This window comes from Thunnus thynnus, chromosome 1, assembly GCF_963924715.1.
Source record: "Thunnus thynnus chromosome 1, fThuThy2.1, whole genome shotgun sequence".
In the NCBI taxonomy this organism is placed as follows: domain Eukaryota; kingdom Metazoa; phylum Chordata; class Actinopteri; order Scombriformes; family Scombridae; genus Thunnus; species Thunnus thynnus.
Window position 1 is genome coordinate 22,711,951 of NC_089517.1, and position 12,373 is coordinate 22,724,323.

The 12,373-nt window shown below is 39.6% G+C and overlaps 1 protein-coding gene across 1 annotated transcript in view; it reads right to left on the reverse strand.

The window, feature by feature from the left end:
* The window catches only part of spon1a (spondin 1a), a 75,185-nt gene extending 63,046 nt beyond the window's left edge, over positions 1-12,139 (reverse strand). Inside the window, exons 1-3 of the mRNA XM_067591146.1 lie at positions 11,087-12,139; positions 9,920-10,026; positions 5,350-5,483 (exon numbers count right to left, since the gene is read on the reverse strand). Coding sequence (XP_067447247.1) covers positions 5,350-5,483; positions 9,920-10,026; positions 11,087-11,318 — 473 coding nt within the window. The 5' untranslated portion in view covers positions 11,319-12,139. The remainder of the gene's footprint in view (positions 1-5,349; positions 5,484-9,919; positions 10,027-11,086) is intronic.
* Between the last annotated feature and the right edge of the window lie 234 nt (positions 12,140-12,373).

Sequence of the window (12,373 nt, forward strand, 5' to 3'; positions counted from 1 at the left end):
ATTTGAGGCAATCATGAAAAATAAGGTGTAAAACTTCTGTTATTACAATGTAACACTACATCTCATACTAGGAGGACTGTGCAGGAGTATCAGGAGTGTGCTATCCACACTTGACAGTCATTTCAAATTGTACTGAACACATCCAGAGTTCACTGCAGTAAGGTGAGAAATTCCACCAAAGACAGATTTTTAGTGGATGTGAAGTGCAGTGGTGCAGTTTCACAACAACCCAGCAAAACATCCACGTGTCTAAAGAATACTGAGTGTAATACCAGCAATAGAGACACAGTGAAGCAAGTCTTGGCGTGATTTGACTCTAGTGTGTAAGAGCACCAAAAATAACTGGACTCCATGGTAAGACTTTCAAACGTCAGTGTTCTGAGTTCAGGATTTTGAATGAGCATCCTGGTCTGACCCTGTCATCATGGACCAACCTTAGACAGAACCAAACCACCAATCTCAGTCTTTCCATCTAGAAGACAGCAACTGCCCATCAATTATACTGTAGCAAACCACTTGGGAGGAGCAAGTACAACATGTGAGTCACAGGACCTTTCTAACAGAAACACACATACACACACATGCCACACAGGCACACACGCACTTCTAATTTCATGGACAGATGTTGTTGTTTTTTTAAATTATAAATAACCATGTTATTTTACAGGCAGGCAGACTGACAGGCAGTAACAGAGCTCTTCTGAGATACAAAGTGAAATTAAAAACAAACACTTACCCTTCCTGTGATGGTAATGGAATTGTCCTATCTAAGATAATCTACAATATTAGTAATCATTTCACATATTTATGTTGTTTCCTCCTTTCGTTTAGTGTCTGTTTATGTACCCATGTTTCCCTGTTGGTATGGGCTATGTGATAACACAGCCTTAGATAAAGTTCTCTCCCTCTGAACAGTTTTCATATTTTAAAAAAGCCTGCACTTGTTAGTTAGTTAGAGGAGTTGTACCTCATCAATCAAAAAGACTTCATTGAAACTTTTGTCCTGCAGCACAGAGGCACACAAAATCCTTGTCATCATTATGACTGCCAGGTACAGTAGGGGGAAGAGCAGTGACAAATACCCACTGCCAGCCTGTAATCATGATTTTCAGAGCCATCTCTTTTGAACTGTAAGCTTCTCAGTCTCACCCTGCCCCACTGCACCCTGGTACGTATTTCATCCACATCTCTGCACTTTCAAAAATCTCTTTCCAGGCTGAGTACTCTGTCGCATTTTCAACTTTTTCCTCAATCCACACTCTAAAAAGTAATTCAGGGGACCTATTACCACCACTTAATTAAATGCATGGTTGTAAGATAAAAAAAAAATCTTATTTAATGATTTAGATAAAAATCTGAAGTTACGAACGTTATTTAAATGAGTTGTGCTGACATAATAATGTTGGTGATTACATCAACTTTATATTGTGTGTAATTTCAACTCAAATGTGTGCATTCATTGATTTAAAATGGAATTCAAGGTGTGGTAACTTTATGAAATTGGCTTGATTGCTTAATTTCTATTCACCTTGAGTGCAGGATTTCAAGTCCCCTCTCCTTCCCACCCATTTAACATGCATGATGTGTTCAAAGACCTGTAGGCTGAACAAGTACGGCACAGATGCAAAGATCAATTGTTAAGGTGAGTATAATTTTATTTACTGACAAATTCTACTAAAGAATGTCTTTGGACATGTTCTCAATTGTGATATGACATATAACAGTGGACCCATGTACAGAGGGTAGGCTACATCTGCTAACACACAACTTGATGGAATCTGTTGTACTATTACACATTGCTAACACTAGTCATATTTAGCAGCATAATCTGAACATCCTGCCCTTAGCAGTGGATAGAAATGATAACATTTAATTTGTGAAATCTGCTCAACTAGAGAGGACTTTTCATCCGTGTCGTGGGGAGGAAAAGCATGTTTCAAATTCTGCTTATTCATTTACCACCAAGCGTAGTTTCAAAATGGTCCGTGCTTGCAACTTCAGTATTACATACATATACTGACATTAAGCTAAATCTTGACTGTGATGGATTCTCTACCTCCAGAAAGTTTTAAGTCTCTGCAAGTTTAATGTAAATAAAACTGAAACAAATACCTTCCTGGGAGGTAAATGCAGGATTTGTACTGAAAACCCTCTTAGAAATCTATTTGAGTACAGCAGGCCAATATGGTGATAGAATATGCAATTTTATTTGTGTAATAAATGTGATCATATCTGTTATCTTATCATTATCATGTTTTGTGAAACTCAGTATAATTCATTTGATAGTTATTTTTTGTCATACTTATTGATGCAACCTATCTATTTAGCTCATTTGATGATGTATGTGTGTGTGGTGTATGTGTGTGTAAGGGTTAAAATATAAAAAAGGATGGCTCCACTGATCAACTGAATCCACTAAGAATAACAGTCTGAATCCAAATCATTAACTCTGACACAATAACCTATCTTTTATTTATTTATTTATTTATTTATTTTTAATAAAGACATGGAAAATTCGAGGCAGGCCCTGATAGACAAGTGATGAAAACTGCCATTATCAGTGACCGGTCCACTCCAGGATCTGGACAATTTACATTTGTGTTGTTGTTGTTGTTGTTTTTAGATTTAAATATCATCTTGTCAAATACACTGTGGTGCAAAATAAAGCTAAAAACTACTGAAGAAAATCTAATTGGACCAACTTAATTTTTTTTACTTGTTGTCACTTAATAAACTCGTGTTCATAATTATAGTAATTAAGTACATGATTAAAAATTCTTTTTAAATATTGTGGAAAAACTAGTTAGGAAAAGTTAATATTTATGAGTAATTAACTTAAGAATGTGTGGACAATTATTCAGTATGTGGTAATTAAACATTTTTTTATTGTAGAGGAAAAACTAATTCCCCTAACTCAATGTAATTTGTTGGTTCAACATAATTTCAATAGAAGTTGTCATAACTCAAAAAGCTTGATGCAAACTGTTGCACTCATTTTTTTTGTTGAGCCAAAATATGTACTTAACTGTGTACAATTCTGCCATCACCCACTGGTCTCTATGAGGAAAGAAGATGCTGTACATGTTGTGAGAAAACTGACAAGACCATAGTGAAGATGAGAGATGAAAACAAAGAGGAAAGTGAGAGGGGAAGGAAGGAAGGAAGGAAGGAAGGAAGGAAGAAAGAAAGAAAGAAAGAAAGAAAGAAAGAAAGAAAGAAAGAAAGAAAGAAAGAAAGAAAGAAAAGAAAGAAAGAAAGAAAGAAAGAAAGAAAGAAAGAAAGAAAGAGTAAAGCTCTGAGGTTATTGAGAGGGCAGGTCATGAAAATACTCTTCATGAAAGATAGAAGAGGGGAATGGAAAGCTTCTGTAGCAGTCACATAATGACATGCATTACTAAGAAATGCAACCTTTTTATCATCCCTTTGTGCATAAGAACAGCATACAGTAGATGTAAACCATGCAGCAGAGAAACCGACTGTAAATAAACAATTAAATGATGCACTGATCAGAAGGCTTTCTGTTTTACAGTACCTCAGTATCTTTCCAGCTCCTGTACTCTCATTATTTCCCCACAGTCCTGGATTAATAAATGTATTTCTGTCATGATCTGTCTTCAGCTGAACATGACTACTCTCCTGTATCCAAGCAAGCCCAGAGGACACACAACAACAGAATTGATCGGTGTCAATCAACCGTATAAGTAATAAAGGTAATGAATAGTTTAAGAGGCCAAATGGGAATGAAAATTTGATAAGACATTCTGCATTTAACTCAGCTTGGGGGAAGGGATGTAATAAAAGAGCATTACTGCACATGCAGACTTGATATATGCTGGTAACACAGCTCACAATCCCAGAGTGAGGTAGCACTATACATTACATGATTAAAACTCATATTTAATTCTGGATGACAGAATTGCTGTAAATATGAGCTAGATAACCAATCTTGGAAAAATGTTGAATGTCAACAAATCTGATATGGAATATAGGGTAAGAATTCACTTAAAAAGTAGAAAACCAAAGGCTCGAAACCATCTGACTACTGTTATCACTATCAATTTACAGAAGGTTCTGAAATATCAGCATGAAATTGAAGATATATTCAGTTAAAGGTATACTATGCGAGATTTTCATAAAAAACAATGTATAGGCTAATACAAAAGTAATCCCTCTCAAACATCACATATGACCCACTAGAAGTGTGTGGCAGTGTATTAATTTGCAGAGACTCTGCCCTCTGCCTGTATTTTCTTATTTTCTTAATATGTGGCTGTTGTTAAGGACACTTCTGGATGTCAACCTTTAGGCAGTGGGTGTGTAGCCCCCAGCCAATAGCAGCACACAGGGTGTGAGGTTGGGACTCGGAGTGTAGCAACCAGGTTACAGCTGTCTTTGTCTCTACTCCTCTGCTCCGCTCTGCTCTCTGTCTCTGTGTCATGAATGTATAAAGAGCTGCAGGTCTGTGTGTCTGTTTGACCGAGGGCTGGAAGACACACAGGCAGAGCAGAGAGGCCACAGTGGACAGGAAGAGGCTCTGCATGAAAATTCAACAACATTCCTACCCACTAACTAAACAACCTTTAAAAGCTCTCTTGACTGGCATGAAATGCAGCTAGAATCCCGTGACTGTAAACCACTGTCACTACTATTTGATGGAATTACGTGGAGATTCGTGAGAGTCGGACCTGGCCATCATTGTGGCGGGAAATTCAGATAGGAGCTGGTCACAACAAAAAATGGTAGAGTATCAGAAGGTAGTTATCAAGCTGAACACATCAATACAACTACACTACACACAACTACACTACAACAGTAAATAAAGCACAGTAAGTACACACAGTTACACACATCATTCAATCTTGTACCACAACTGACTGCGCACCATGCCTCATGCCATCTTTCACACAGCAATTATTGTTTTCCTAGAGAAGAATTGCATAAAACTTAATGACCTATAGTACAATAAAAGGATAGCTTGCTCTATATTTCACCACCATAGCGATTTGGAGTACAGCGTATTCACAACAAAGTCAAATCAACTTTACTGAGGGATAAAAGTCACCAAAGTTAGAGCTGGAGACTGCCCAACTGGAATGGATGTTTTCCAAAGCATACCATATATTTTTATAGGGATAAAACATTTTTAACTTCTCAAGAAGGAAAACAAGCCATTTGAGATTTTGACTGGGACTGACAATTCAGTTGGGGGCTCTTATGGAGGGTAGACAGCCCTCCTCTCCTCCTCTTGTCACATTTCATTTTAATTCACCACATACAAGGAATAATTGATCAAACATAAAATATAACTGAAAATATTTTCTATGAGTAAAACCACTTCTGTATACATACTTGAGGAGGACACAGCCGGAGCCACTAGGGGGCGCAGTCCAAAACACCTGGATGCTGGTGCGTCTGCGAGGAGTGCTCTCGGTCACTGCAGAAGGGCAGTTAGTCATAAACTGTGTTTCCTCCTCATCAATTATCTGTAGGGCAAGTATACACACACACACACACACACACACACACACACGCACACACACACACACACACACACAGACATACAAAGAGATTAGTAATGAGTATAAATATCTTCAGACAAGACTTGCCTCAGAAGCACTTCAAATATCCGCATGTGACTTTACTCATTAGCTGTTGGATCACTTCAAATTAATTTCCTCTCATTGTCAGTCCAAGTGCCTATAAACATAATTAGCCACTGAAACTGACATTAATTACACATTTTCAGGACACATCAAGTGATTTAATACAAAAAAAAGAAAAAAACAAGAATAAATAACCTAATAGTTGGGCAATTATTATAAATTAGTGGTAGTATAGAAAAATATCATGTTAGTCTTAAAACATTTGTGGTCATCTGCTCTTTAAAGCTTACCTAATATGGGTAATACAAACACATCTGGCTTTAGCACCTATTATGTTGAACCTGTGTGTGTGTGTGTGTGTGTGTGTTTGTGTGCGCGTGCGTGCATGTGCATGTCTGTACCCATCCTGGGGTTTGGGACCCCTCCAACTCATCACAAGGTAAATTGGAATTGATTGAATTTTACAGGATAGCAGAGAACAATGTGAGAAGTTTGGGGGTAAAATCACTCCTTGGTGGAACTGCTCACAAATCACAGATATATGGGATTGCAAATAGACACTGCATCAGTTTAAGAAATATAAACCACTGTATCAGAGTGACAGAGATAAGAGAGTTGATGGTTGTGGCAAAATAATTTGAAAATTTTCTGATTGTGTTGGAGACATGAACACAAGCTTCCAAACCAGTCTAGTACTTTTTTGCACTTAGATAAAAATGTATTTCCACTTTTTTCTAAACTTACAAAAACATCAGATGAGCCGTAACATTTGCAGACATATTGTCCCACTCAGTTGGACTCCCTGGAAAGCAATATTGACACTGAGTGGATTATCATGGTGAAATAAAAGTAAATTGAATTGAATTGAACAGATCAATACTAACAACGATCAGAAAGTCAGCACCCAGGTGCCAAGTCATCACGCTATCATTGTGCGAAACATTAAAAAACAAGTCCCTTGACTCTTTGGGTCAAACTGAAGTGTCCAAATACATGCTGCCCTCTCTACTTGGGTGCACACCTGAGATACTAAGCATCTCATTGATTTTAACTGGACAGAAAATTAGTAGAGCAGATTGTATGTGGGAGCGCAGCCAGCAGGCTAATATTCATTGCCCAAAAAAACCAAGGATCTGTTTTATAGGAAGTGACATCAGGGCAGTAAAGACGGGGGAACTTTCTCACTCCATAAAGCTGTCAGCAGAGAATTTTCTTTGTCATGCCATGTTATGAATGAGTTCCCTCTGAAAGTGGATTGTGTGTGGATGTGCATGCCTCTATGTGTCTGTGTGTAAGAGTCAGTGAGTGGGAGAGAAGGGGAGCCTGGGAGGGTGTGTATGTGTGTGTGTGTGTTTGTGTTTCTGTGTGTGTGTGTGTGTAGCCTGATGGATTATACCCCCCCCTCCATGTTCCCATGGTTTCTTACAGGCATCCTGGGCTGGCCTGACTGGACAGCAACACATGTTAAAACCAGTGTGGCCTCATGGGAATGCATTAAACACCATCTGCAAAAAGAAGCAACTAATTTGCTGAAAAATGACCTATGACCCATTTCATCTTGTTCAAGTTTGCAAATCTTTACCCAATAGACACATGTGACAAATTACTGGGAAAAGGATGTATGCTTATGGGTTCATGAAAAAAATGTGTGCATCAGTGTAATTGCTTTAGCTTTAGCTACTGTTCTTGTCAGGCCCAAACAATAACCTTTCAAATCAATCTAAAATAACATGGAAACTTGAACTGTCAGATCTCTTTGTTGTCTTAATATCAAATCCTTTGGGACGTGAAAATGATGCACCCATGATATCCATTATGTTTATGTCTATAATTATGTCACATGTTGCACTCAAAGTGGCACAGATTTCACCCCTCACATAGCCATTTGCCTTTTCTTGTACTATCATCTCACCCTGCTGAGAAGTATTGTCTCATAAGATATCACCAGCGTTGCCCACTGGATTACACTCTTGCCAACAAACACACACACACACACACACACAAACATACACACACAGTGGCAGCTGACCTCCCCAGAGAGCTCAATAAAAGTGCTTTTCATCAAGTCGGGAGCTGTCCTGAGACGGCTGAGATGGGGCACACCAGCGGATTTCAAATGAGCTTTATGTTAAATAAAGCCTGATGTCTTCTGTTGCAGCTTTTCCCTTTCTTTCCTCTCAATGCCTGAAGGCCGGCCCACCCAGAGCTCTTTCAGAATGGAGGAATGGTGTGTGTATGTGTGTGTGTGTGTGTGTGTGTGTGTGTGTGTCTGGTTTTTTGACATAAAAGACATAAAACATGAAAGACTAACTGAGCAGGTGATGATAGAGTGATATCTCCTTGGACAGAAGTTTATTTTTACTGCTCTGTCACATGGTGCCTGTAACAAGACAGGTGATCATCTGCAGCTGTGAAAGAGACCTTCGACATCTTAAAACCTAGCTTGAGTCTCATCAAAGGCAGGTCCCAGTAATGACATAGCCATTCTTTTTGCTTTTGATGCCAACATCTAAAGGCTATGGTCAGATATCTATCTATCATTATGCACCCCAAAGTACAACATTCAGTCTCATCCATGTGTGGAGCAAAGCGACTGAACATGACTAAATGATGTAGTGTTTCCCCTTTTTTACACTTGACGTTTAGCGCCCTGTCACACCACACTGCATTCTGCCATATGGCTGAGAAGCATGCTCAAGGCTGGCACTAAATAACCACAGCATGAAATCAATTGCAAGGACAAATAAAACAGGGAAAAAAAACGTTAACGCTGGCCAATGAGATGTGAGGTACACACAGGACAAAAATAAAATGTTCCAGTTTTTGATGTCCTCCCATATTCAAGGCTCAGGTTCACAGTTATTGCCACAGCATGGCAGTAACTGTGATCAGTGCAGCCTGAGGGCTGCTGTGCAAACCTCCCCATGTATTGTACTACAGATTCAATAAAACAATGTGGGAAGAGACTGAAACCGACAGGTTCACAAGAGTCTGAAAAAGACAACTCCACACATGCTGTTAAATCCGTTTAACAACTGCTTCTTTACAAGGACATCTAAGAAAACAAACAGGATGATTTCAATTTCCTGGCAAGGACATAGAATAAAACTGAATGCCTGTGAGTATGCCTTTATTTTCTAATCAGAACACTGTATCATGATGTATTGGCTTTACTGTTGTAAACTATTCTCCAACACTTTGGTACTTGATATAGCTAGAACCTATTCCTCCGTTGCCCATTTCTTTCAAAATCCTTTGAAAATAGGATGTCATCTTGCACACTGTAAGCTCTATGAATTTCTAGAAACTGCAGCTTTGGATGAAATAAACATTGAGAGGTCATAGTAAGCTAAAAGGCATAAGAGCAGAACAAGAACCAGTGAAGAAGGATGAATATAAAGGGTATGACTGTAGTTCTACACCGTGAATGTGTTGTTATGGCATCTACGGACATGACATTATGCTGTATGCATGGCATTATACATATATTATTTTGTGTAGCATTTTAGAAATATGCATCATATTTATCATTGTAACTTGATTATACTCCTTACTCTCTGAACTCACACACACACACCCATACACCATCAACGCACGTTCTCCTTCTCTCTACCACTCTCCTGCTCACACTGCATTCACACATTTGGCCATTATCACATGTGCGTAACAGCACCAGTTTCCTTGCCTTCTCTCTCTTTCTTTCTCACTATTGGCCCCACTCTGTTTTCTGCCTCCTCCCTACATTACTCCAGCTGGACCTGCCTGTATAAAATGCTAATTAACCTCTCAACTACAGCAATTACACACTTCCTACATACATGTATACCTGCTTGTGTACACACAGCTCCTCAAATTCCCCACACGTGTACTTCCACAGCTTGGAAAAAAACATAGCTACACGGAGCTGAGCTAAGAGTATGCTCATTTCATATGCTATATCGAGCTTATTAGAGGTGGTGAGGTAAGAATAATCACACTCTGACATGTGAAGACAGTAAAGCTGTGCAAAGATCTGTCAACCCCTCCACCCCCCTCACCATCTACAGTAAGATCAGTCTATTTTTTTCCCTTTCTTCACACATGTCATACGCTGTGCTTGTGCTGAAGTCCAGAGAAAGGATGGTGTTGATATCATGGTTAAGTCAGGTGTGGTTAACTGGTTTTCCGTTTTTTCTTACAACTGAGGCCCACTACACATCTGACATACTGTGAATGGACAGGGGGTGGTTAATTAGTTACTATGGAACAGCATGGTGATAACAGAGGAAAATCCATGTCATATTATTCTGACTATACCAGCTATCATGCTACCTTACCTGGAAATTTCCAATGTAGTCTTCATCCCTGTCTCCTTCTGCGCCCTCCCTCAGAGCAATAAGAGTGAACCCTCTAAAGTAGGAGGGGCTGGATGCAATCAGAGTCACTGGATGGAAGCAAACAAGAGTGACAGCAACCATCAATTGTCAAAGAATTAAGCAGAACTACAACACTCAGTCCAACATTGAAGTGGACATAATTAACCACCTGCCTGAGTAATGTTATATTTAGAAATAGCAACAATAGATTTGTTGAGTTCTGATGGATAAAGCCTGAGATATTCCGATATAATTGTAATTACTATTTTTTGCACAATCAATCGTTCCACCTGTTCTTGTGGGTATGGCTCAGATAACAATTATATAATGGCTCAGTCTAGACCTGGCAGTATTTTCAGAAAATGTTCAAGATAATGTTTTTGTGCATTTTGCAATCTAGCAGGACAGAAAAAAATGTTCATTTACTTCGAATAAAATTTAATTTTCTGTACCTGACAGCTTTATCAGTAAGTTGAGATAAGTCTTTTAGACTTCAAAATGACTCATTCCTACTACAGGTTATAGCTTTTATTACAAAAAAATGTAATTTCCGACACCACACTTCGAGCTAATTAAATTATGTGATTTGGATTATATGAAACTGTTTATGATTAAATCAGGAAAGAATGAACCAACTGCAGAGCAACATTAGTGTCGGGACCAGGACAGCATGAGCCTTCGAGATTCACAGCAGATGGCACATATACACTGCACCCACTAACTTTCACTTTAGACAGGAGCAAGGCATTGCTGGCTTTATGAAATCTATTTTAACTATGAGAATACCCAAAAGCATAAAAGAGCTTATAAAAACTTATAAAATAAATAAATGTTTTGATTATAGAGACATTTTTAACAAGTACTATTTACTAATTGGTGCTCAAATTTGGTTTTAGAGTAAATTAACGTCAATCATGGTTTTTAATAGGCCTATTTAAATTCATATTTCTTTACAGTGATGCAGGGTTGCCTCTAACAACAATAACTTGACTCATCAAATATGCTTTACTTTCAGGGATACACTAGAGACGCATCAAAAGTAGACTCTAGAAACTTATTGTAAGTTGCATATCCCGCTGTGTTTGTTTGACAGTGCGCACATCGCGCTCGTAAATCTGGCAGACAAACCTCTGTATGTGCTCCCTGGCTGATAGCTCTCCGGGTCTCCCTCAACGCGGAGACGAAACTCCGTGTTGCCCTCCTTCCGATTGCTCTGAGCCCGTAATATTCGACTACAATACCCGTCTCCCCTCCCGACTCTCTCAGAGGGCTCCTCGGTGAATGCAAACATATTGCACGCTGCGGTGGAGATGAAGCAAAGCAGGAGCATAACGCGTGATTGTAGCCCGGTTGCCGTCATCGTGAGGTTGCAAGCTGATGCGCGGAGATGAAGGAAATCTTGTCTTGAGGAGAAGAAACGTTTTGTTTTCTCCTAAATGTGAAACAAACTTGCCAAGAAGACTTCTTCTGTGCTAGGAGGGTAGATCCATCCTAGTGTGAATGAGAGAGAGAGAGAGAGAGAGAGAGAGGGAGAGAAAGGGGAGTGATGGGATGTGCTGTGCACTCGCTCTAGGAGAAGTGCACACTGCGTGCCGCTGGTTAGACTGAGCAGGATAGCAGGGGTCCGGGGAAATGGCCAAGCGAGGAATGAGCGTTGCGCGGCTGTCTCCACGGCCACAGCTATTTACAAACCTACTAGTGAGGAACACTGTGAACCAACAAACTGGGGACAAAGACAAACATTCCTACCAATGAGTGCTGAGAGGAGGCAACACGTTTGACATACTTGGATTGAACTCTCTCTTCTGTGTGTGTGTGTGTGTGTGTGTGTGTGTGTCATCACTCAAGGGCCCTAAGTATAAGGGAGACAGGGACATACACAGACACACGCAAAGGAATTTATAAGGCATGCTAAACGGTTGTCAGGGTGACTAATTAAACAAGCGTTGAGTCACCTGTAGTGATGGATTCATTGGCTGATTGGTGACTGCTTTCCTTTCTATATTCCTGGTGTGCAAAAGTTAATTGATGCCTTTTGAGCGTCCACACAATTTCACAAATAATTAAGATCACAGAGGGTAGCCTGTTCATTATGTCCCAGCAAATCTGCGTTTTTAAACGTTGAATGTCTAAAAGGAACTCTTCGGTCATTTATCAACACAAGGAGATTTTAGCCATTGTTCATATTATTGTCTTCTAGGAGAATATTGGTAAATCTCAAGAAAAACATTCTCTGACCTGAAGCCTTGTTGCTACAGAGGAAATCTCACATGCTGAGCTGGATCTGTCAGCCACACATGCAGCTCATATGTTATCCTGCAAGCTGTGCAGTGTGGTCTTGTAGACTCATGGCCGGATCTACGCACAGGCACTCCAGGCACATGCCCAGGGCCTCACTGCCCTAGGGGGCCCAGA